Source organism: Macrotis lagotis, chromosome 8 (genome assembly GCF_037893015.1).
Source record: "Macrotis lagotis isolate mMagLag1 chromosome 8, bilby.v1.9.chrom.fasta, whole genome shotgun sequence".
Classification (NCBI taxonomy): Eukaryota; Metazoa; Chordata; class Mammalia; order Peramelemorphia; family Peramelidae; genus Macrotis; species Macrotis lagotis.
In genome coordinates, this window is record NC_133665.1 from 48,182,343 (window position 1) to 48,209,183 (window position 26,841).

Here is a 26,841-nt window from a genome sequence, read left to right on the forward strand (position 1 = left end):
GGGAATCTAATTAGGTGCTCTAGTGGTGATAGCTCCTTCAACGCATTGACCATATGTCTTCTACAGATCTGGTGACTGATTTTGATTTCTCTCCATTTGATGACCATCTCCTTGCCACTGGCTCAGCAGACAGAATGGTAAGTGAGGGGCTTGGGGAACCTGCAGTAGGACCATAGAACAGCTGATAACCAGAATCCTTCTCTTCTTCCTCCCTCTAGTCTCCATTCTGTGGTCTTAGCTATCAACTCAGGGACTTTTGGAGAGTGAACTCAAAATAAACTCAAGCCTATGTCTTTAAGTTTCTGGGGACTTCATGGTTCTTCTTTTTCTTATGAATTCTGCCTCTAACTAAGACACAGGTGCCATGTGGGACCCCTTGTAAACACTCTCCTTCTTTTCCTCCCCTGCCCTTCTTGAATACTTCTGCCCTGTTCACTAAAACAAGCAAATGTGTTTTTAAAGCAAATGTGTTTGCTGTGACTGTTAGAGGATTCAGATAAACCCATTGATCTTCCTCATGGTTTCTATATGGTTTCTAGGGTTGGGTTCATCAGTTCTTTCTTTGATTGGAAAGTTGAAGGAAGTCCCAGTTTCAGTATTCCTAAGCTCCCCTGACAACAAACATACATTTTTGATTTATAGGGAGAGACCTCAAGTCAGTAGATTTTAAATGGTGGCCAGTCTGGTCTAAATGGTTCAAATGAAATTCATTTCTCAGTGAGAACTCCAAGAAACTAATATTCCCTGCTGCCTGCAAAGCCATCAGCTATCATCTTACACAGAGATCTGGTGAAAAGAGTGAGGGTCCAGAAATAGCAGGAAGGTAGAACCCTCTCTCCTCAGGGTCTGTGGATTCCCTTATCTGCTGGTAGCATCTGCCCTGACAGTGGCAAGGGCAAGGGCAATGGAGCGCCCCAAACAAGATTGAAAAATTGGATTAGGTTGGAAAATGGTGGAGGACTAGATGGTTTGAAAGAGCCCTGGGATAAAAATTGTTTTCCTTTATTCTGCTTTACATGGACACCAGATTTGAGAGGAACAGGGATCAGAAAAATCGTCTTTCCCCATTTCCATTCTTCCTTACAAAATATAACATCTGACATTTATGGATGTATTTGGTTTCACAGGTAAAGCTGTGGCGACTACCCACTGCCACTACCAGTCAGGACTTGCCCTCTGCCCCTGGAGTGGTGTTGGGCCCTGAAGACTTCCAGGTGGACATCCTGAAGTTCCACCCCACTTCAGACACTGTGCTGGTGAGCGCCTCCAACAAGGCTGTGAAAGTCTGGGATTTAGCCTTGCAACACACCCTGACTGGTAGGTATCCTCAGTTATCTGCCTACTTGTAATACCTCAAGCTGAATGGTAGGTATGTTGGAAATAACAGTATGTCCGATGACCCCTAAAGTATTTGAGTTGTTTCCTTCTTTCTCCCCAAAAACTCTTTTACCCACTTTCCAGTACAGATCTGGTGTACAAAGTCAAAAGACACCTTGGTATAAGTTTTTTTCCCCAAATTCTGATACAGAGACTTTAAAGTTGTGACCCAAAGCAAGTCATTTAACCTTTGAGCCTCATTTTTCTTAATTGTAAAGTGGGGATAATCATATGGTCACAACTTGTTTCCTAGGGTTATTACAGATCAAAGGAAATAGGATATGGAAAACCCTCTGAAAACTGTAAATATCTATGGAAATGTAATTTTGAAAAGTTATTCTAAAATGTCACATAATATGGAAGAACAGTGGCATTGGAGGTAGGAGTTCGGAGCTTTATTCTCTCTTTTTTTTCTGTTATTCCTTGTTTATAAAGATTTAATTTTTTTTTTTTTTTAGATTTATTTATTTATTTATTTTTGGCAAAGCAAATGGGGTTAAGTGGCTTGCCCAAGGCCACACAGCTAGGTAATTATTAAGTGTCTGAGGCCAGGTTTGAACTCAGGTAATCCTGACTAAAGGGCCGGTGCTCTATCCACTGCGCCACCTAACCACCCCTTGATCCTATAATTTCTGATAGGTTTGTTGTTTTTTTTTATTTTTTTATTCTCATTTTGTACAAATGGTTTTTTTTACATTAATAAAATACTCTTGTTTAAGAGTAAACAAAATACCCCCTCCCCCAATGAATATAGACTTGCTTGAGCAATAAAGTAAAGGGGAGAGAAAAAAAATTAAAATAAAAAAATAGTAATAATTGTAGGTATGGCCAGGTGGTGCAATGGACAAAGCAGCCACGAGCACCCGAGCCCACATCCAGCCCCGTAGACCCAACAATCACCCAGCCGTGTGACATGCAAGCCACCTGATCCCCACTGCCCTGCAAAAACCAAAAAGAAGGAAAAAAAAGACCCAAAATAAAATAAAATAGTAATAATAATAGGGGTGGCTGGGGGGCGGACAGAGCATTGGCCCTTGAGCCAGGAGCACCTGGGTCCAAATCTGGCCTCAGACACCCAAAGATCACCCTGCCATGTGGCCCCAGGCAGGCCACCCAGCCCCATTTGCCCTGCACCCTCCCTCAAATAATAATAATAAAAAATGTGCTTCAGTCTTTGTTCCAACACCAACAACTCTGTCATGGGTGGATCACATTCTTTATGGTAAGTCCATCGCAAAAGTTACTTCCATATTTTTCCAACATTGCCATTGCTGATCGCAACTCCCTCCTTTCTTATTTCTCCACTACCATGTACTATATTTTCTCTCTCCTTTCACTCTGACTCTGCTGTAGGGTAGCTGAGTGGCGCAGCAGACAGATCCCTGGTCCTGGAGCCAAGAAGCCCTGAGCCCCCATACCACCCCTTAGGCCCAGAATCCACCTGACCCTATGGTACCAGACAGGCCATCCAATCCTAGCCCCTTTGCAAGACATAAAAAAAGAAAATGCATTATATCTGACCACTCCCCCCTGCCATGGTCCATCCTCTCCTCCTTCATTCACATCCCCACCCCTTCCCCTGTCCCCCCCCCTCTGCTTCTTACTCCAGATGTCTATACTCCATTGAGTATATATGCTGTTTCCTCTCCTTGCCACCTCTGATGAGAGCAAAGGTTCCCTCATTCCACCTTGCCTCTCCCCTTCCATAACATTGCAATAACTCATTGTAATAATGAAAAATCTTATTATATGAAATATCTTGGCCTATTCCCCCTCTCCTTTTTCTTTCTCCCATTACATTTTCCTTTTTTTCTATTGACTCCATTTTTACACCATATTTTATCTTCAAATTCAACTTTCTCTTGTGCTTCATCTATAAAAGCTCCCTCTACCTGCTCTATTAGCTGAGAAGGTTCATATGAGTTTTATCAGTGTCATTTTTCTATGCAGGAATACATGCAGTTCATCATCAGGTCCCTCATATTTTCCCCCTCTTCTCCAATCTCCATGCTTCACCTGAGTCCTGTATCTGAAGATTAAACCTTCTGTTCAGCTCTGGCCATTCCAAAAGGAACATTTGAAATTCCTCTGGTTCATTGAAAGTCCATCTTTTTCCTCTGGAAGAGGACATTCAGCCTTGCTGGGTAGTTCATTCTTGGCTGTATTCTAAGCTCTTTTGCCTTCCGGTATATTATATTCCAAGCCCTACGAGCTTCCAATGTAGTTGCTGCTAAGTCCTGTGTGATCCTGACTGTAGCTCCACGATATTTGAATTGTGTCCTTCTGGCTGCTTGTAATATTTTCTCTTTGACTTGGGAGTTCTGGAACTTGGCTATAATATTCCTGGGGGTTGGTTTTTTGGGATCTCTTTCTCAGGGGGATTGGTGGATTCTCTCCATTTCTATTTTGCCCTCTGCTTCTAGAATATCAGGGCAGTTTTCCTGTAGTAATTCTTTGAAAATGATGTCAAGACTCTTTTCCTGATCATGACTTTCAGGTATTCCAATAATTTTTAAATTATCTTTCCTAAGTCTGTTTTCTATATCAGTTGTTTTTTCAATGAAATATATCACATTTTCTTCTATTTTTCATTTTTTTTGGTTTTGAAGTATTGATTCCTGATTTCTGGTAAATTAATCAATCTCCCTGTATTCTATTCTTTGTCTGAAGGATTTGTTCTCCTCAGAGAGTTTTCTTATCTCTTTTTCCATCTGGCCAATTTTGCTTTTTAAAGCATTCTTCTCCTTAATAACTTTTTGAACTGTTATATCCATTTGACGTAAGCTGGTTTTTAGTGCTATTTTCTTCAGCATTTTTTTGGATTTCCTTGACTAAGCTGCTGACTTCATTTTCATGTTTTTCCTGCATCTCTCTCATTCCTTTTCCCCAGTTTTTCTTCTAACTCCCTCATTTGATTTTCAAAGTCTTTTTTGAGCTCTGTCATGGCCTGATCCCAGTTTCTGTTTTTCTGGGAGTCTTTAGATGCAGGAGCTTGTGTTTCCTCATCTTCAGACTGAGTATATTGGTCCTTCTTGGGATCATAGATAATGTATTTCTCAGTGGTGTTCCTCTTTTTTTCTCTGCTTGCTCATTTTCCCAGCCTAAGCCTGTTTTTGGGGTGCTTCCTGAGCTTTTGGGGCACTCCCACAAGGGTCTCAGTGTGTGAGGCTCTGTCCTCCCTCCTGGTCTGTGAATGACTATATGTGCCCCCCTCTGCCATGGGGCTGAGGTGGCGGGGACCCTGCTGTTCTATGGGGGGGCCTAGACTGTAATCAGGATGTGTTCAGAGCCCCAGAGTCCTGTTCCAGGGGCAGAGGACAGAGCTCTGCAGTCTCTCTTCACTCTCCTCCCTCAGCTCAATGGGCTCATGCCCTGGAGGCTCCTACTTACCAGCTCTGCCTGCTTCTGTTCCTGGATCTGGGCTGCTGAAAGACCATGTTGCTCGCTGTGTGCCCTGAGGGCTGGGCTCCACATGCTCGCTCTGGCAGAGGTCCCCCGCTGTTCCCCCACTTTGTGCCCTGTGCTTCCCCAGGGTATAGCTCAGGAGACTCCTGTGCTGCTGTGAGCCGTGGCTCCCAGTGCCCTGGGGCTGCCTCCAGGAGGCTGAAGTTCTTTCACTCTGGCGGGCCACCCCTCTGGTGGGCCGCCCCTCCGACCCTGGGGAGCAGAGCCTTTCTGCTCTTTTCCAGGTTACCTTGAGTAAGAGAACTGCCTCTCTGGGTCCCTTTGTGGGTTCTGTCTCTCGAAAGTTTAGTTGGAGTCCTTAGTTTAGAAGTTTTATCAGGGAGTGTCTAAGACTCCTTTCTTGTTGCCATCTTGGCTCTGCCCCAGTAGGTTTGTTGTTGATATAATTGATTATACTAACAGTTTTTCTAATATTGAACCAACCCTGCATTCCTGGGATGAATCCTATTTGGTCAAAGTGTATTATCCTAGTGATAACTTGTAATTGTTTTGCTAAGATTTTATTTAAGATTTTTGCATCTATATTCATCAGGGAGATAGGTCTATAATTTTCTTTCTCTGTTTTTAACTCTTCCTGGTTTAGGTATCAGTACCATATTGGTTTCATAGAAAGAGTTAGGCAGAGTTCCATCTTCCCCTATTTTTCCAAAGAGTTTTTATAGGATTGGAACCAATTGTTCCTTAAATGTTTGGTAGCATTCACTTGTGAATCCTTCAGGTCCTGGAGATTTTTTCTTAGGGAGTTCAATGATGGCTTGTTGAATTTCATTTTCTGAGATAGGTTGTTTAGGAATTTAATCATTTAACCTGGGCAACTTATATTTTTGTAAATATTCATCCATTTCACTTAAATTGTCAAACTTATTGGCATAGAGTTGGTCAAAATAATTCGGAATTATTACTTTAATTTCCCCTCATTGGTGGTGAGTTCACCTTTTTCATTTATAATATTAGCAATTTGGTTTTGTTCTTTCTTTTTTTTAATCAAATTGACCAGAGGTTTATCAATTTTATTGGTTTTTTTCATAAAATCAACTCTTGGTTTTATTTATTAATTCAGTAGTTTTTTTGCTTTCAATTTTATTAATTTCTCTTTTAAGTTTTAGAATTTCTAATTTGGCATTTAATTGAGGATTTTTAATTTGTTCTTTCTCTAATTTTTTAGTTGCATATTTAGTTCATTGATTTCTTCTTTGTCTAATTTATTCATGTAAGCATTTAAAGATATAATATATCCCCTGACAGCCACTTTGAGTGAATCCCATAGATTTTGGTATGTTTTTTCATTATTGTCATTATCTAGGGTAAAATAATTAATTCTTTCTATAATTTGTTGTTTGATCCACTCATTCTTTAAAATGAGGTTATTCATTTTCCAATTAGTTCTGGTTCTGTATCTCCCTTGCCCAATATTGCATATGACTTTTATTGCATTGTGATCTACTCTTATGCCCTAGTACATGGTCAATTTTTGTATAAGTGCCATGTACTGCAGAGAGAAAAAGGTATATTCCTTTCTATCCCCATTAAATTTCCTCCATAATTCTATCATATCTAGTTTTTCTAACAATCTATTTACCTCCTTCTTCCTTGTTTACTTTATTATTCAATTTATCTAAATCTGAGAATGGGAGGTTGAGGTCTCCCACTAGCAGAGTTTTGCTGTCTATGTCTTCCTGTAGTTTTTTTTTTAGGTTTTTTTGCAAGGTAAATGGGGTTAAGTGGCTAGCCCAAGGCCGCACAGCTAGGTAATTATTAAGTGTCTGAGACAGGATTTGAACCCAGGTACTCCTGACTCCAGGGCCTGTGCTTTATCCACTGCGCCACCTAGCTGCCCCTCTTCCTGTAGTTCTTTCAGCTTCTCCTCTAAGAATTTGGATGCTAGGGGGCGGCTAGGTGGCGTAGTGGATAGAGCACGGGCCCTGGAGTCAGGAGCACCTGGGTTCAAATCCTGTCTCAGACACTTCATAATTACCTAGCTGTGCGGCCTTGGGCAAGTCACTTAACCCCGTTTGCCTTGCAAAAAAAAAAACCCTAAAAAAAAGAATTTGGATGCTATCCCATTGGGTGCATATATAGTCAGTATTGAAATCACATTATTGTCTATGGTACCTTTTAGGAGGTTAAAGTTTCCTTTCTTATCTCTTTTAAGGCTATCTATTTTTAGTGCTGCTTTGTCTGAGATTAGGATTGCTACCCCTGCTTTTTCCACTTCAGCTGAAGCAAAATATATTTTGCTCCAACCTTTTACCTTTACTCTATATGTATCTCTCTGCTTCAAATGACTTTCTTGTAAGCAGCATATTGTAGAGTTCTGGTTTTTAATCAACTCTGCTATTTGCTTACTTTTTTTTTCAAGGTTTTTGCAAGGCAAACGGGGTTAAGTGACTTGCCCAAGGCTGCACAGCTAGGGAATTATGAAGTGTCTGAGCCCAGATTTGAACCCAGGTGCTCCTGACTCCAGGGTCAGTGCTCTATCCACTGCGCCACCTAGCCGTCCCCTTGCTTATGTTTTAAGGGAGAGTTCATCCCATTCACATTCAGAGTTATAATTACTAGCTCTTTATTGCCCTCGATGCTATCTTCTGTCTGTTTGTATTTTTCCCCTTTTACCCCCCATCCATATTCCCCAGTATTTTGTTTCTGAATACCATCCCCTTCAGTATGTTTTACTTCCTACATCCACCTCCCTCCCTTTTCTTTCCCCTTTCCCTTTTTCCCTTTTCCCTTCCTTCTGTTAGTTCCCCTTTTTTCTTCCCCTTTCTCTCTCTGTACCCCTCCCCTTTTCCCCTTTTAATACCTGAAAGGTAAGTTTTTTAAGTTAACTGAGTTTGTGTGTAAGTTAACTTTAAGCCAAGTTTGATGAGAGGAAGATTCAAGTGTTTCTCATCTCCTTCCTTCTTCCCCTCTATTACCATAGGTTTTTTTGTACCTCTTAATGTAATGAAATTTACCACATTCAGTCCCCTCCCTTCTCCTTTCTCCTTCCTGTCCCCCTTTTTAAGGAGGAGGTGTTTTTAAATCATTCTATCTAAATCATCGAAAATTCTGAGTATCCATCACTTCTAGCTAAGTATATTCTATCTAATAGAGTTATAATTCTTGAGAGTTATTAGTCTTTCTCCCAAGTAGGGTTATAGCCAGTTTCATCCCATTGGATAGCAGTCTCATGGATAAATCATGAGTGTTCATCACTTCTGGCTAGGTATATTTTCTCTGTTACAGTGCTTAAGAGTTATGAGAATCTTTTTCCCATGCTGGGATATAGCCAATTTCATCTTATTGGATAGCAGTTTTTTTTTTCTTTACCTCCCTCCCCCCCTTTTTTTTTAACCTTTCATGTGTCTCTTTAACCTCCTGTTTGATGTCGAAATTTTCTATTTAGCTCTGGTCTTTTCATCAGGAATTTTTGGAATTCTTCCATTTTGTTACATGTGCATCTTGTCTCCTAAAAAAGAAGGCTCAGCTTTGCAGGATAGTGGATTCTTGTATGCATTCCATGAGCTTTATTCTCAATGGTACTGCTAAACAGTCATCTGATGAGAACATATCACTTCATTTTTCAGAAATTAAATGGGACTGGGTGACTTCTAAAGACCTTTTTTTTTTTTTTTTAGGTTTTTTGCAAGGCAAATGGGGTTAAGTGGCTTGCCCAAGGCCACACAGCTAGGTAATTATTAAGTGTCTGAGACCAGATTTGAACCCAGGTACTCCTGACTCCAAGGCCGGTGCTTTATCCACTGCGCCACCTAGCCACCCCCTAAAGACCTTTTCAATCCTTCTGTTTCTAGGTCCCTTCAAGCTCCAAAATTCCCTGATCTTCATCCTGATCCCTGAGTTGTCTTAAAGGTGCCATAGTCAGTCCCTTGGGTGTCACATGCAATATACTACATGACCCCAGAAGGCATATATATGGGAAGGAAATCCTTGTCTTAACAAGTATTTATTGAAGCTCCTGAAATTATGAACACACTGAGTACCCTATTTCTACCCTTGGGAGCCTTACAATCTGGTGTCGACAAAGCTAGTCATAGCACACAGTTAAAATGGTGTACTGCAGTTTGTGATGAGTGTTATGACTGTGACAGCTGAGATGTGGCTTGTTCTTTTTGTCCCAGAGCACAGAACCAGGAGTTATGAGGGGAAGAGCAAAAAAAACAAATTGAGTCTCAATGTCTGAAAAGACTTCCTGAGTTGCCTGGAAATGGAAGGGACTGGCTGCTTGGAGAGGCTGGGTGGGCTGGAGTGGGCCTTGGGCAAGCCACTTAACCCCATTGCCTTGCAAAAAAAAAGAAAGAAAGAAGAAGAAACCTGCTCAAAAGTTACTGTTAATAAATGATGGGTTTTGGTCCCATATCCAGGTCTGCTGATTTTCAATTTATTACTCTTTCCATAGTATCATGACTGCTGTCCATTGGCATCTGAAAAAGACTTAGGTTTATTTAAATCTATTGAGGAACCCTCACCTACTCCAGGTTTTCTTAAGTGACTGGTTACCTTTCTTTTTTTTTTTTAAGGTTTTTTTTTTTTTTTGCAAGGCAAATGGGGTTAAGTGGCTTGCCCAAGGCCACAAACTAGGTAATTAGTAAGTGTATGAGATCGGATTTGAACTCAGGTACTCCTGACTCCAAGGCCAGTGCTTTATCCACTATGCCACCTAGCCGCCCCAACTGGTTACCTTTCTAATGCAGACTTTTACATTTTTTTTTCTGTTTCTTCCTAGAGCTGGATACCCATAAAGACCAGGTTCAAAGCGTGGCCTGGAGCTCTGATGGTATTCTCTTGGGCACATCTTCCAAGGTGAGTGGACTACAGGATTGAGGGGATTGCTGGGAGTTGTGAACTGTCATTTAAATTGGCAAAGGGATGGGATGAGCATCTAGTGGCCTGGTCTCATTGCATTCTTTGTTAGCAGAGGTTAGGAGAGGCCTCACACCCAAGAACTCAGTGTTCCTTTTCGTTTCTTTTTTTTATTTAATATTTATTATCATTTTGTACAATTTTTTATACATTAATAAAATATCCTTGTTTAAGAGTAAACAAAATATCTCCTCCCCCCAAAAAATATAGACTCACTTGAGCGATAAAGTAAAGGGAAGAGGAAAAAAATTAAAATTAAAAAAGTAATAGTAATTATTGTAGGTATGGCCAGGTGGCACAGTGGATGGAACACCAGCCCTGGAGCTAGGAACACTGAAGCCCACATCCAGCCCTGTACACCCAACAATCACCCAGCTGTGTGACATGCAAGCCACCCCAACCCCATTGCTCTGCATAAACCAAAAAAAGAAAAAAAAAGACCTAAAATAAAATAATAATAGTAGGGGCGGCTGGGTGGCGGACAGAGTACTGGTCCTTGATCCAGGAGCACCTGGGTCCAAATACGGCCTCAGACACCCAACAATCACCTGCTGTGCAGCCCCAGGCAAGCCACCCAGCCCCATTTGCCCTGCACCCCCCCAAAAATAATAATAATAAAAAATTTGCTTCAGTCTGTGTTCCAACACCACCAACTCTGTCGTGGGTGGATCACATTCTTTATGATAAGTCCATCACAAAAGTTACTTCCATATTGTTCCACCATTGCCATTGCTGATTGCAACTCCCTCCTTTCGTATTTCTCCACTACCTACCATGTACTATATTTTCTCTCTCCTTTCACTGACTCTGCTGTAGGGTAGCTGAATGGCACAGCAGAAAGATCCCTGGCTCTGGGGCCAAGAGGCCTCGAGCTCCCCTACCACCCCTTAGGCCCAGCATCCACCTGGCCCTATGGTCCCGGACAGTCCATCCAATCCCAGCCCCTTTGCAAGACATAAAAAAGAAAATGCATTATATCTGACCACTCTTCCTCCCCCCATGGTCTATCCTCTCCTCCTTCATTCACATCCCCACCCCTTCCCCCTGTCCCCCCCCCCCCTCCTTCTTACTCTAGATGCCTATACCCCATTGAGTATATATGCTGTTTCCTCTCCTAGCCACCTCTGATGAAAGTGAAGATTCCCTCTTTCCTCCTTGCCTTCCCCCCTTCCATATCATTTCAATAGCTCATTGTAATAAAGAAAAATCTTATATGAAATACCTTGGCCTATTGTCCCTCTCCTTTTTTCTTTCTCCCATTACATTTCCTTTTTTTTTCTATTGACTCCATTTTTACACCATATTTTATCTTCAAATTCAGCTTTCTCCTGTGCTTCATCTATAAAAGCTCCTTCTACCTCTTCTGTTAATTGAGAAGGTTCATATGAGTATTATCAGTGTAATTTTTCTATGCAGGAATACATGCAGTTCATCATCTGGCCTTGGAGTCAGGAGTACCTGGGTTCAAATCCGATCTCAGACACTTACTAATTACCTAGCTTGTGGCCTTGGGCAAGCCACTTAACCCCATTTGCCTTGCAAAAAAAAAAAAACACCTTAAAACCTTAAAAAAAAAAGTCCCTCATATTTTCCCCTTCTCCTCTACTCTCTATGCTCTCTATGCTTCACCTGAGTCCTGTATTTGAAGATCAAACCTGTTCAGCTCTGGCCATTCCAGCAGGAACATTTGAAATTCCCCTGGTTCATTGAAAGTCCATCTTTTTCCCTGGAAGAGGACATTCAGTTTTTCTGTAGTTGATTCTCAGTTGCATTCTAAGCTCTTTTGCCTTCTGGTATATTATATTCCAAGCCCTACAAGCTTTTAATGTAGTTACTGATAAGTCCTGTGAAATCTTGATTGCAGCTCCATGATATTTGAATTGTGTCCTTCTGGCTGCTTGTAATAGTTTCTCTTTGACTTGGGAGTTCTGGAACTTGGCTATAATATTCCTGGGGGTTGGTTTTTTGGGATCTCTTTCTCAGGGGGAATCAGTGGATTCTCTCCATTTCTATTTTGCCCTCTGCTTCTAGGATATCAGGGCAATTTTCCTGTAGTAATTCTTAGAAAATGATGTCAAGGCTCTTTTCCTGATCATGACTTTCAGGTATTCCAATAATTTTTAAATTACCTTTTCTAAATCTGTTTTCCATATCAGTTGTTTATTCAAGGAGGTGTTTCACATTTTCTTCTAATTTTTCATTCTTTTGGTTTTGAAGTATTGAGTCCTGATTTTTAGTAAATTCATCAATCTCCCTGTATTCTATTCTTTGTCTGAAGGATTTGTTTTCCTCAGAGAGCTTTCCTATCTCTTTTTCCATCTGGCCCATCCTGATTTTTAAAGTATTCTTCTCCTCAATAACTTTTTGAACTGTTTATCCATTTGTCCTAAGCTGGTTTTCAACATGCTATTTTCTTCTGCAATTTTGGATTTCCTTGACTAAGCTGCTGATTTCATTTTCATGTTTTTCCTGCATCTCTCTCCTTTCTTTTCCCAGTTTTTCTTCTAACTCCCTCATTTGATTTTCAAAGTCTTTTTTGAACTCTGTCATAGCCTGAGCCCAATTTCTGTTTTTCTTGGAGTCTTTAGATGCAGGAGCCTATGCTTCTTCATCTTCAGACTGAGTGTTTTGCTCCTTCTTGGGCTCACAGGCAAAATATTTCTCAGTGGTGTTCCTCTTGTTTCTCTGCCTGCTCATTTTCCCAGCCTGAGCCTGTTTTTGGGGTGCTTCCTGAGCTTTTGGGACACTCCTACAAGGGTCTCAGTGTGTGAGGCTCTGTCCTCCCTCCTGGTCTGTGAATGACCATATGCGCCCCCCTCTGCCATGGGGCTGAGGTAGGGGGGCCCTGCTGTTCTGTGGGGGGGCCTAGGCTGTGATCAGGATCTGAATGTGGTCAGAGCCCCAGCATCCTGTTTCAGGGGCAGAGGACAAAGCCCAGCAGTCTCTCTCTTCACTGCCCTCCCTAGGTTCAATGGGCTCATGCCTTGGGGGCTACTGCTTACTGGCTCTGCCTGCTTCTGTTTCCTGGATCTGGACTGCCTTGGCCAGGCTGCTGGCTATGTGCCCTGAGGGCTGGGCTTCATGTACTCTTTATGGCAGAGGTCCCCATGCTGTTCCCCCAATCTGTGCCTGGTGCTCCCTGAGGAGTAGCTCAGGAAACTCCCCCACTGCTGTGAGCTGCGGCTCCTAGCGCCCTGGGACTGCCTCCGGGAGGCTGAAGTTCTTTCCCTCTGGCAGCCGCCCCTCCAACCCTGAGGAGCAGAGCCTTTCTGCTCTTTTCCAGGTTACGTTGAGTAGGAGAACTGCCTCACTGGGTCCCTCTGTGGGTTCTGTCTCTCGAAAATTTAGTTAGAGTTCTTAGTTTTGAAGATTTATGAGAGAGCACCTAAGACACGATCCTCTCTTGTCATCATCTTGGCTTCACCTCAGCATTCCTTTTCTTTAGGGACTTGAGGGTAGCTCTGATGGGAGCCTTCCTCTTCTTTCTAGCTATCAGTCAGTAGTGCCAGTGAGTTTTCCCCTAGTGCCTTCTCCCTTCTCCACAACCTTCCCTGAAGCCTGATGTGATTCTGGCACAGCTGAGGAGAGGAAAAGGTAGAAAGAGTTGACAGATGTGACTTGATCTCACATCCTCCACACTCCAGTAGATCAAATATACTCAGATTTTGGATTCATTCCAGAGCAGCTAATCAAAGGCACCTAAGCCATCTGAGTCTAGAAAGAGCCCTTCTCCCTTCCTCACACCTCCCCTACCTGCAAGACCTTCATTCCCATTTTTCTTTGTTAGCTCTAAACCCCAAAAGCTAGACCAGTATTAAGGAGAGTAGGGGTGGGGTGGAAAGGCCCTTCACAAAAGATCCCAGGGTATTGTAATATTTGTTAGATTTTCAGGAAAGCCCTGTGCTTCCCTCTGTTGGTCACTAATTGGGAGTCCCTTATGCAGAGATGCCCATCTGCATCTCTCTGGATTAATAATTCATTCACCAAACATTTCCTGAGTAACTGCCTTGTGCCAAGCCCTATATTAGGTATTGAGACAGATGCAAAGATGACTAAAAGAGAGACTGATCTGAAGGTGAGAAATGTTTACTGGGCATTAATTGAACATCAGAGCTGTTGGAGATAGAGTGGCACTGGCACAGGAGGCATGCACTGACAAATATCTCTCTAGGCTTCTTAAGCATTTTAGTGCTGTCAACATTTCTACACCCCACCCCACCCCGATAGTCTGAAGACTATCAACTCTTTCTCAGAGTCTTGTTTTTAAACACATGAATATATAGAATTACAAAGGAATCCTATACCCCTATACAGTTATCAGCATTGTTAAAAAAGCAAGCTCCCTGACTGCAGGTTAAGAAGCATTGGGGGGGGGGTGTCGCTAGGTGGCATAGTAGATAAAGCACCAGCCTTGGAGTCAGGAGTACCTGGGTTCAAATCCGGCCTCAGACACTTAATAATTACCTAGCTGTGTGGCCTTGGGCAAGCCACTTAACCCCATTTGCCTTGCAAAAACCTTAAAAAAAAAAAAAGCATTCTGTAGCAGGTATAGAGCACTTACCAGCAAGAATGGCCACATTTGGGAGTCAGAGGACCTCTGCACCCAGTACTCGTGGGACCCCAGCTCCATCATCTGGGCACTGAAGAGGTTGCTCTAGATATTCTGTGAGGACCCTTTCAGCTAGCGCTCTGGGAGCCTAGCACCACCAGTGGTCAGATCTCCTTAGCAATGTGAACCATGGGGGTGGCTGGGATTTGGAGTCAGAGGATGGAGATGAACTCTGCCTTTGACTGTGCTTTTCTATTTCTGCATGGCAACTGCGGAAGATCTGGCCTAAGACTAAAGACATAGGAAGTCATTGGATTGTGGAGGTCCTTAAATGTCCTTTTAGACAGTTAGAGCTAGAAGGGACCTTAAGAATCAGCTGGGCCAACTCCCTCATTTTACAGAGGAGGAAACTGAGACCCAGAGAGAGGGGAAATGCTTTTGTCCAAAGGGGCAGATCCTGGCAGACTCCTGAAGAGAGAATTAAGACAAAGCCACAAAGAAACAACTGAAGGATGGAGAAGGTGACAGAGAGGATCTGCTCTGCTTCTGCATAGATGGCTCACCTCCTGTGTGTAGATGTCTTCTTTTTACACCTGGAGACCACATCGTGGTGTGACAACCCTCCTCCAAGTCACTGCCCCTCTGTTTGCCAGTTCCCTCAGTTGTAAAATAAGGATGATAACCAACAGCACTTGGCCCCCAGCTTCTTGGGAGAGCCCGTGTCGAGCCTCAGCCAACCCAGAGCAATGCTCTCTAAATGCGGCTTCTCTTCCCTTGTTCCCCCATCGCTTGTGAAAGTCCATTCATCCACAGGAAACCGTTCTGTGCTTTTTCCCATTCTCCTCTTTCCCCCACACCTGCCCCAGCTTCTCCATAGCTGACTGGGGGGGGAGATTAAGGGTTCTGAAGTGCTCCCCCCAAAATAATGGAGAGCAGAGAGGGTGACAGGGACAGCTATTTGGAATGAGAAGAGTTCAACTTGTTGGAGGAAGTTGCTTTCCTTTTAACTTTTTATATGCAAAGTTGAAAATTTTCACTTTTTAAATGTTCCACTTTTTTTTTAAGATGTATCTTTTGGGGCAGTTAGATGATTTAGTGTGATAGAATACTAACCTTGGAGGATCTGAGTTCAAATCCTGCCTCAGACTCTTTACTAGTTGTATGACCCTAATAAAAGATATATCTTCCTGCTTCTAAGATGTTAGCTGCTACTTAAAATTTTTTCCTCCTATAATTTACCTCTTTGCTTCAGTTCAGTAGAAAGACACACACACACACACACACACACACACACACACACAGAGACAGACAGACAGACAGACAGACAGAAAGAGAGATAGAGCATGTGTACCAGCATCTATGTTAGAAGACAAAAGTAAACAATCCTTGCCTTCTAGGAGTTTATAGTCAATTTTTCCCCCTCCCTTAGTTGGAGCATAAACATACCTGCTTGACAATGATTTGATTGCATTTAGTTAGGATCAAATTCTCATGTTCCTGTGAGTGTTCTTGGACTGAGAATCTTTGAGAAGTAAGTTGTCTTTAGTTGGAACTAACATTGAAGAGTTATGTATGTTGCATATAAATCTGTGGGAGTAGCCAAGCTCACCAGAATATATCATATTTCCCTGAGAGATCAGTATTAGCATCCTGTTTTACAGATGGGGAAACTGAGGCTATGAAAATTGGAAGCAGTTTGCTCAGGGTTTATATAGATAGATCTCCTCCTGGCTCCTAATTTGGTACTCTGTGCCCACTTCATGTTGTACCCTGAGGAGGCAGAAGTGATATTCAGGGTGTTCCTGAGCTGGAAAGATTCTAGAAAGCACAATTGGTGGGGAACACATATTCCAGGGAAATACAGAGTGGGAAATACCTTGGACTCCTGATTCTTGTAATGAGCAAAATATGACCTTGAACTAGTTACCTGGTAAAATGGTGGGAGAGAAAGAAGAGATTGAACTCTGTGGTTTCTAAAGTTCCTTCCAACTTTGACATTTTGTAATTTCCTGCCATATCTTTGTTTCTCTGCAAGGGTCCTTGGGGAAATGCAGGAAAGGTTTCTCTCGAGACTCCCTTTCTACCCTTCTTAACTTCTTCCCCCTTTTTCTCTTCTTCCTTCTTTCCAGGCCTTCTCAGTAACTTCGTATTAATCCTTTCTAATCTTTTCCCATTTGATGCCCTTAATATACCCTGCATCCTGTCAGGGCTGGAGTGGAGTGGAGAAGAGGGACAGTACCTGAATCTCACCCCAGAGCGAGGTGAATTGAAGGGAGCTGCTAACAAATGCCATTCTGACCACTCATTGTCTCACCTGTCTGAGCAGGTTTAAGAAACCTTGGCTGTGGTTTCCACAGTAACAGTCCAGGTTCCCAGGGTCTGGGCTCAGAGGCAGCAAAGCAGCAGCCTGAGCTTGACTCCTAGTTCTGTATCACTCTGGGAGGTGAAGTGGGGGGAGGTGTTTGAGTTTGTGTGTGTGTGTGTGTGTATGGAGTATACAGAGAAATTTGTACTTTAATACTAATGGACTACATTTAGGCTAGGCGACAAAAACCTCTTATTCCTGAGGGCCCCCAGCAGGGATAAACAATGTTAGAATATGCTACCAGCTCATAGAAAAGAAAGATAAAGTCTGAGACATCAAAAGTCAGAGGAAAGAAAGAGTCATGATCTGCAGGGCTAGAGACCACCAATAATCAGGCAATATTAGGGGCAGCTAGGTGGTGCTATAGGTAGAGTGCTGGGCCTGGAGTCAGGAAGAACTGAATTCAAATCTAGTCTCAGACCCTTTTTAGCTGTGGGACCCTGGACAAGACATTTAACTTCCCTTCCTCAGTTTCCTCATATGTAAAATGATCTGGAGAAAGAAATGGCAAGTTAACTACAAGTATCTTTCCTAAGAAAATCTCAAATTGGTTCAGGAAGAGTCAGACATAATTGAAATAGAAGGAACACTGAACCATACTCAGACCTGGGTTCAAGTCTCTGGTCTATTGTTTATTGACTACATGAATTGTGGACAAGACACTTTAATGTTCTGGGCTGAATTAGGAAAGTGGGCATGATAATAGCTATTCCCTGTCTCCTAATTCAGTAAAAAATTTATTAATTGAATGCAGAGCATTGTACTGAAAAGTATTACCAAAGTTTTTTACTGTATCTTGGAAAAGGAACTTTTCTTCATGGAGCTTATGATTTAGTTTAGTGATGGCATGTTCATGATTTTGGATCATGGTTATGTTACTTGCATAAAATAGGTCTTGTGGTATTCTAGAGGGAAAGATTATGGTTAAATATCAAGTAATATCCTGGAGGATGGGACATCTGAGTTGAGCTTTAAAAAAATGAGTAGGAATTTGATTGCCTTGGGGCAAAGTGGGGAGGGAGAAGAAGTAATTCCAGACAAAGAAAATATTTTGTGCAGTCATGGAGGTGGCTAACAGCAACATGGGGGTGATAATCAACCTTAATGGACTTGCTCATTCCATCAGTGCAGCAATCAGACGCAATTTTGGGATATCTGTAATGGAGAATACCATCTGTACCCAGAGAAAGAATTGTGGAGTTTAAACAAAGACCAAAGACTATAACTTTTTTTTTCTAATTTTTTTTGCAAGGCAATGGGGTTAAGTGGCTTGCCCAAGGCCCTACAGCTAGGTAATTATTAAGTGTCTGAGACCAAATTTGAATTCAGGTCCTCCTGACTCCAGGGTCAGTGCTCTAGAATTCACTGTGCCACCTAGCCACCCCGACTATTACCTTTAATTAAAAAAAAAACTTAACCTTTTTACATTATTTTGTTCTCTTATGCTTTATTTTTCTTCCTTAAGGATATGATTTTTCTCTCATCACATTCAACTTAGATCAATGTATACCATGGAAACTGTAAAAACTAACAGACTGCCTTCTGAGGGGGTGGGAGGAGGGAAGTGAGATTTGGGGGGAAATTGTAAAATTTTAAATAAATAAATTTTTTTAAAAGTCATAGAGGTGGGAAGGTATAATGTGTTGAGTAGAATCTAGTAAATAGTAGCATGGAGCGTAGCATGTGGAAAGGAACACAACAAGTTAAAAGTAGAAAGTTGATAATGATGATGTTTATCCTTTGTTTTCGAAGACCATGGCATCAGGGAGGTGATGCCTTGACAAGCATGTGAATTGAATTTACGTGAAGGGGTGCAATGCTAAGTCACCAGCTTCAGTTTCTACAGAACCACCTGGTTGATTTAGATATGAATCAAAATGACTAGATGAGAGGCAGTCAGGGTTAAGTGACTTGCTGAAGGTCACACAGCTCATAAGAGTCAAGTGTCTGAGACTGAATTCAGATACCTGTCCTTCTGTCTTCAAGGCCAATGTTCTATCCCCCACTAAATTGCCCCAAAGCTGGAAAGTTAGGGTGACATCAAATTGTAGAGAGTCCTGAGGACCAGGGAAAAGAGTTTCTACTTTTCCATGGAAAGTACTAGTGAGCACAGAAATAGTGCCTTGACTGAAAGGCTTCTCTAACTGAATGTTAGGGCTGCTAGTTGACTGCATAATGTGTTTATGGAGTACTGGGCCTGGAACCAGAAAGATTCTCGAGTTCAAATCTGGTCTCAGATTCTTCCTGGGCAAATAACTTATTGAGTTTCCTCCTCAGTAAAATGAGCTGGAGAGGGAAATAGAAAACTATTCCATTATCTCTGCCAAGAAAACCCAAATGATTCATGAAGAGTCATACATGACTGAAAGATTAAGTATCCACAGTCACAAAAATATCTGTCTTTTACTGTATTGATGCCAGACAGGTAGTATGAAGTATGACAGTATGGTAGTAGTAGTATGAAACAGAAAATGGAAATTCAAGCCTTTGGTCCAACATTTATTTACTAGTGGTATGACCCTAGACAAGACCCTTCCCTTCTCTGTCTTAGCTTCCTCATCTGAGATGATCCTGCTTCCTGTCTTTGGGATTGTTTTGAATAAAGCTCTTTGTAAACCTGAAGTCCCTATAGAAATGGGAGGTGTTTTTAACCTATTGGTAGTCAACCCCAGAGCTAGACATTGACCCCAGACATTAGTTGTAACAGGGCCCTGTCTTTAGTGCCATGTATCTTTTTACTGAAATCTTGTTTTGTTGATTGTGACCGTTCTCAAGTTCTGGCTCTTGTTTCTGAACTTGTTGTGGTAGATCCTAGGGATTTCACCCTGGAATGTTAGGGTGGCAACAAGTGTTACCTGTGATAGGCATCTACTTTTAGGCAGGACTTCTGACTCCAGGTCAAGTATTCTCACCATATACCACTGGATTCTATCATGTATTGGGAAGGGCTACTTATTCACAAAAAGATTTTGTTTTTTGAGGAGTTTAGGTGAAAATATAAACTCTCACTGGACTCTATATAAATAGAGTCTCTGAACTGGAAGGGACCTCAGGGTTCATCTAGCTCAAACCCTAACTTGTGTACCATCACTGATGGACACCTACAAGACTTTTTAGGAGACCTTAATTCTTCCCAAGTTGAACCCATTCTTTTGTTAGATAAATCTTATGTTGATTTTTTTTTTTAGTTTTTTTTGCAAGGCAAATGCAAGGCCACATAGCTAGGTAATTATTAAGTGTCTGAGACCTGTTGAACCCAGGTACTCCTGACTCCAGGGCCTGTGTTTTATCCACTGCTCCGCCTAGCCGCCCCCATGATGATTTGTTTAATCAGTTCCTTCTCAACCATTCTTAGTGTTTGAAAGTCCTTTTAAGAGGTCTTATCTGAAGAAGTTTAAAAGTGAAGAAGTATAAAAATATTGTTGGAAAATGTTGCTTAGAAATGTTTTGGATTGGTCTAGTTTTGGATTTCAATGTGACAAATTTGTAAAAGCCCCAGTTCTGACCCAGAAGTATTTAGGGACAAAAAGATTTATTTAAGTATTATTGTGGTTAGCAGAAGCTAAAGGAGAGAGGAGATGGGGTGAGTAAAGGCCTTTGGGAAGGAAGGGGTGATCCTTGAGGGGATGAGCAAACAGAGTTAGAAGAATCAGTAGCAGCATCAATTAGCAGGATCAGCTGCCATGAGTAGCATATAGAGGGGGAGCAGTACAAGGGAGAGAGATTATGTCTGATAACAGTAATACCCATCAGTAAAAACTGGATTTATTCAGGGGAGCAGGGCATGGTGTACAGGGGAGGAGTTGGGGAAAGGTGTTTGAGGCACTTTACATCATTTCAGTGAGTTTACATTTCAGAAAGGGCTCTGGTAATTTCCATTGTCTAACTAAGTATGCAGTTTTTGTGGGCCACCCCTGAGATGGACTTGGGAAAGAAACTTAATCTTTTATGTTTCAGTTGGGTTTTTTGGCTGAATTGGGGAAAGAAACTATTTGGGTCTTTGTGGTTCAAAATGTATCTAGATATCAATGGGATGGAAATCAGATATCCACAGGATGTGCTAGGTGAGCGTGAAAATATTTTTTCTTAATATTTCCTCTTCCTCCTTATCCAGGTGATATTTTTTTCCTATTTGTATAAGTGTTCTGCATAGAGCTGAAGGGTGATAGTGGAGAAGAAAGCCAAGAGCAATGGAATAGGGATCTCATGGGGTTCTAGGTCTAGTTCCTGTTATTTCATTAACTCAGTAGCATGACTTTGGGGAACTTAGCCTCAGTGAAATCAGAGCTGTTACTCTGATTTCCCTTCTCTAGACCTTAGACTCTCCATCTGCAAAATAAACAACAGATACTTCAGAAGGCTACTCTCTATCATTCTCTTATCTATCATTCTATCATTCTATCATTCCCTAGGCTACAGAAAAGCTTTCCTCACTGAAGAGGATTTGTTGTGAAGGTGGCCACTAGAGGTCACTCTCCCCTCATTGATCTCAAATGGGGCATTGCATTGTCTTAATCCTGTTCACGATTGGAGTCAAGGCACTTTAGGAATGAATGATCAGAGCATTGGATTCCCTGGCTTAGAAACTGTACCCCACCCTTTTTGTGTTAATCATTATCAACTACTGAGTCAGTACTTTGTAGCTTTTAGTCCCCTAGAATGACTGTAGGGCCAGACAAGTTCAGCCCCCTCAATTAATTTTTATTTTTTGTCATTCTCATTCTTTTGGTACTTCAGTTAGATAGTAAATAAGAATGCCCTTGGGTCTAGGAAGCAGGCTTTACCATGTCTCTTAGTGTTGAACTATACATTTTGCTTTTACCTCATGAATATTTCTTCATAGTTCAGTAAGCTGAAATTGCTCCCTTCAGCAGTGTAGATCACAGTCCATATCTGCCATTTGGCCTGTTCTCTGGCTCCATATGCCCTCAAAAATCTTCTGTGTCCAGCCTCTTGTTTTGTAAATGAGAAAATGAGATCAGAGATTTTTTCTTAGGGAGTTCAGTGATGGTTTGTTGGATTTCTTTTCCTGAGATAGGTTTGTTTAGGTATTTAATCTCCTCTTCATTTAACCTGGGCAACTTATATTTTTGTAAATATTCATTTCACTTAGATTGTCAAATTTATTGGCATAGAGTTAGGCAAAATAATTCCAAATTATTACTCCAATTTCCTCCTCATTGGTGGTGAGTTTTTCATTTTTTCATTTTTGATACTAGCAATTTGGTTTTCTTCCTTTTTTTAATCAAATTGACCAGAGGTTTATCAATTTTATTGGGTTTTTTTTTATAAAACCAACTTTTGGTTTTATTTATTAATTCAATAGTTTTTTTGCTTTTGATTTTTATTAATTTCTCCTTTAATTTTTAGAATTTCTAATTTGATATTCAATTGGGAATTTTTAATTTGTTCTTTCTCTAATTTTTTTAGTTGCATATTTAGTTCATTGATTTCCTCTTTCTCTAATTTATTCATGTAAGCATTTAAAGATATAATATATCCCCTGACAGCCACTTTGAGTGAATCCCATAGATTTTGGTATGTTTTTTCATTATTGTCATTATCTAGGATAAAATAATTAATTCTTTCTATAATTTGTTGTTTGATCCACTCATTCTTTAAAATGAGGTTATTCAATTTCCAATTGGTTCTGGGTCTATATCTCCCTGGCCTAATATTGCATATAACTTTTATGGCATTGTGATCTGAGAAAGATGTATTCACTATTTCTGCCTTTCTGCAGTTGATCATTAGGTTTTTATGTACTAGTACATGGTCAATTTTTGTATAAGTGCCATTTACTGCAGAGAAAAGGGTATATTCCTTTCTGTCCCCATTCAATTTCCTCCATAAGTCAATCATATCTAGTTTTTCCTAACAATCTATTTACCTCCTTAACTTTTCTTGTTTATTTTATGATTCAATTTATATAGATCTGAGAGTGGGAGGTTGAGGTCTCCCACTAGTAGAGTTTTGCTGTCTATGTCTTCCTGTAGTTCTTTCAGCTTCTCTAAGAATTTGGATGCTATCCCATTGGGTGCATATATAGTCAGTATTGAAATCACATTATTGTTTGTGGTACCTTTTGGGAGGATGTAGTTTCCTTCCTTATCTCTTTTAATGCTATCTATTTTTGCAGTTGCTTTCTCTGAGATAAGGATTGCTACCCTTTCTTTTTTCACTTCAGCTGAAGCAAAATATATTTTGCTCCAACCTTTTTACCTTTTCTCTCTCTCTCTCTCTCTCTCTCTCTCTCTCTCTGTATATATATATATATATCTGCTTCAAATGAGTTTCTTGTAAGCAGTAAGGGTTCTGGTTTTTAATCAACTCTGCTATTTCCTTACTTTCTTTTTTCAAGGTTTTTTCAAGGCAAATGGGGTTAAGTGGCTTGCCCAAGGCCACACATTTAGGGAATTATGAAGTGTCTGAGCCCAGATTTGAACTCAGGTACTCCTGACTCCAGGGTCAGTGCTCTATCCACTGCACCACCTAGCCATCCCCTTGCTTATGTTTTAAGGGAGAGTTCATCCCATTCACATTGAAAATTTTAATTACCAACCCTTTATTGCTCTTCATGCTATCTTCCCTCTGTTAGTATTTTTCCCCTTCCCCCTTATCTGTATTCCCCAGTATTTTGTTTCTGAATACCACCCCCTTCAGTGTGTTTGCCCTCCTAATCCACCCTTCCCCTTTCTTTCCCCTTTCCCTTTTTCCCTTTTCCCTTCCTTCTGTTAGTGCCCCTTTTTTACTCCCCCTCCCTTTCTCCTTCCCCCTCCCCTTTTCCCCTTTTAATACTTGAAAGGTTAGATATTTTTTAAGTTAACTGAGTATGTGTGTAAGTTGACTTTAAGCCAAGTCTGATGAGAAGATTCAGGTGTTTCTCATCTCCCTTCTTCCCCTCTATTATTACCATAGGTCTTTTGTACCTCTTAATGTAATTCCTGGCTTTGATTTCTGGGTTTTGTTGATTTTATTTCTGTTAAGAGGTTTCTTTCATATCATAGATGGGGAGAAATCAGGAGACTTTAGAACTGTGCCTGTCTTTTCTCTGCCATCTTGGCCCTAAGCCAACTAATAGTCTCTTAATGTAGAAACTTCCCCCCACTACCTGGAGTTTGGTATTTTGTTTTTGTTTTTGTTTTGCTTTGTTTTTTTGGTTTGTTTTTGCAAGGCAATGACTTGCCCTAGCTCAATAATTAATTGAGTGTCCGAGTTCAGATTTGAAGTTAGGTCCTGCTGGCTCCAGGGTCAGTGTTCTATTCACTGTACCACCTAGCTTCCTGTTTTAATATTTTAAAAGAAGAGATATGTGGTGGATAAAGCCATACAAACTCAACAGAACTAGTCTCTATTGGCAACATTTCATAAAATAAGGTTGGGCTGGAAGGAGCAGTTTTGGAGTTGAGGGTTGTTTTTAGTTAACACCTCCCAGATTATAACTTGTAGGTGACTCTCTCAAAAGCTTCACCTCCTGGAGATGTACAGTGAAGAAGAGAGTTGGTGTCTTTCTGATCCTCTCAGATGATCACTTAAGGTCATAGATTTAGAGCTGGAAGCTCATGCTCAAGGTCATTGGGGGGGGTGTGAGTGGGGGAGGAAGGATCTTGGAGTCTATCTAAGTCAACCCTTTCCATATATAAATAAATGAAGGACTGAAGAATTTACATTAACTTGCCCAAGGTCACAGAGGTGGTAAATAGCAATGCTAGGTTTTAGGAGCACACCCTGAAGTTGCTGCTTCTCTCACCCTGGCTTTTATCTTTTCCCCCACAAAAGCTCTAGATACAAGAAGTCATTTCCAGAAGTCCATTGATCTTTGAATGCTTAGATGTTAGGAAGTATTTCTCTACATATAGCCCCCCCCCCCCCCCACACACACACTTGTCTCTAAGCCCTCAGTCATGGCTCTAAGCAATTAGTGATAGAAAGGGGAACATAACTTGCTCACCTGGGATGCCTGTGCTCAGATTTGGGTTATAGACTTAGTAAGAGGAGGGCAGAGCTGATGGTATGGGAGAAAAAGAGTCATGGACTGGGTTCCGTAAACTAAAAATAAAATAATTTACTAAAAAAAGACATACACATAAATGTACAAATCTTACAAAATAAAATGAATCATGTTCTTATAAGGTAAAGAGTATTATAGCAAAATAAACTTCATATTAATGATTAAAAGAAAAGAAAAAAAGTCTGGGCTGGACTCTTGTCTTTGCCCTTCTATCAGCACACTTGACCTTCTTGGACCTCTTTTTCCTTATCTATAAGATGGGGCTTAGGGTACCTACCAACTTTGAAGAGTGAAGATAAAATGAGAATAACAATGAAGTTTAGAGCTATAAAGTATTACACAGCAGGTGTTCTTATTTGAAATGAGGCTGGGGGTTTGCCAGCCACAGTGCTATGTGAATTATGGGACCACTGTGACTGTCAAGTTAATGAGAGCAAATTAAGGCAGAGAATAGTGCTCCTGGAGAGAAGGAGTGTGTAAATGTTCCGGGTAACCCCACCATACTCGTGTCTCTATGTGGGCAGTCTTGGCTTAGTTGGCTACAGCAGAAACTGGGGCTGTTACCATAGGATGCCCTTCCTGTAAAGATTAGGAGCCTTTGTTGGAAGCTGAGAGCTTAGCTCCTTTTTTTATAGGATGGCAGCAGTGGACTCGATGTTCTGGCCCCACTAGTGAAGTCCGAGAGGTTGATTTGGATACAAATCTTAAAGCAGTGGTTCTATGTTAATCTTGGTATTCTATTCTCAAGAACTTGCATTAAATCAGAGAATCTGAGAGGCATTATGGTGTGGAGGAAAGAGCTCTAGATATAGATGTTAACTAGAATTAGAAGACTTAGCTTTGAATGTCATCTTTGCATCTTACTGTTTGGGTGACTTTGGGGCTACTTCTGGGCCTGTTTCCTCTTCTGTAAAATGAGGAAGTTTGACTAGATGGCTTTGATGACCTCTCCCTGCTTTGAATCTGTGATCCTGTGACTATTAGAGCTAAAAAGGACCTTAAAATATAAAACAGAGCTGGAAGAGATTACAGGGGTCCACCAGAAGACACTGAGGCCTGCCACCTAATCAGAAAAGTCATGTCTTGCTCAGGGACATACCTAGTTAGTTAGCTTGAAGCTTAGCTTACTACTTAGAATCCAGGAACATGCAAATTTATTATTATTGCAAATGCTGCTTAGCTGTCACTCAGGTACTCCACAGTTTTACATTGCCCTGCTTATCTAGACTTCTCTCACTATTCTGTACCATGGATGCCAGACCAAGCCTTTCCCTTCCCTACCCTTTCTCCCAAACTGTCCTCATTGTTGTTTCTGCATCTTTGGTAATGCTTATATGGAAAGGGACCCTAGAGGTGCAGTTATTTTTTCTGTCTCTCTGTCTTACTGTCTCTGCTTACCTGTTGTTCTCTTTCTTTACCTTGTCCTTCTTCCACCCCTCCCAGAAATCAAAGGAACAGGCATTTATTAATCAATTAATATATACCAGGCACTGCCTTAGAACATTATTCTTTCTCTGAAGTTCTTCCTGTTGTAGTTTATAAAACAGAATCTGATTCTGAGTCTTAGGTCTTTTGGGAGGATTCTTGCTCCTCCTCCTCCTCAGACCCAGAATTGGGAACCTTGGCAATTTGGCCTTCAGAGCTTTTAGTTTCACTGCTTTATATACTATGCTCTCTAAATCCCAGTCCTAAATTGTTCATGGTTCCCAGGATCCAGGCATCTGCAGTATGTGAGCCCTAATGACCTTTCCGATTTCTTTTGTACTGACTGCCTCAACTTGGTTGCCTGGTTTAGGTACTCATTTCTTTTCTTCTTTCAACTCTTCTCCATATATTTTTAGCATATTTATTACAAGGAGATTATACAATAGTACCTCAAGGTAAAGTAATTAAAAATGAGAAAAAGAATACTTAACTGGGCCTAATCTTTTTCTGCCTTAGTTTCTTTAGCTGTAAAATAGGGTAGGTCTAGATGATCTAGTCTAAGGTGGTTCTAAACTCCCTAAACTATTTCTATTTAGCTACAATTTTCCAGGCCTTGATTGACCTCTGACCTCCTTCTGGGCCAGGAGATTTATACCACTGTTTCAGATTCCTCAGAAGAGAATGGCATCTTCCATACCTCTACTAGTTTTGAGATTACTTACTTGGTTTCTTTTGATGCATTCATTTTTCTATTGTGTATTGCTAGGTTTACTTTTGGCCAATTAAGAA

At 41.1% G+C, this 26,841-nt stretch overlaps 1 protein-coding gene across 1 annotated transcript in view; it reads left to right on the plus strand.

Annotated features, from left to right (window-relative positions):
- Positions 1–26,841, plus strand: part of CORO7 (coronin 7) — a 141,560-nt gene that overhangs the window by 22,419 nt on the left and 92,300 nt on the right. Inside the window, exons 4-6 of the mRNA XM_074196844.1 lie at positions 67–137; positions 1,128–1,317; positions 9,566–9,642. Of these exons, the coding sequence (XP_074052945.1) occupies positions 67–137; positions 1,128–1,317; positions 9,566–9,642 (338 nt within the window). The remainder of the gene's footprint in view (positions 1–66; positions 138–1,127; positions 1,318–9,565; positions 9,643–26,841) is intronic.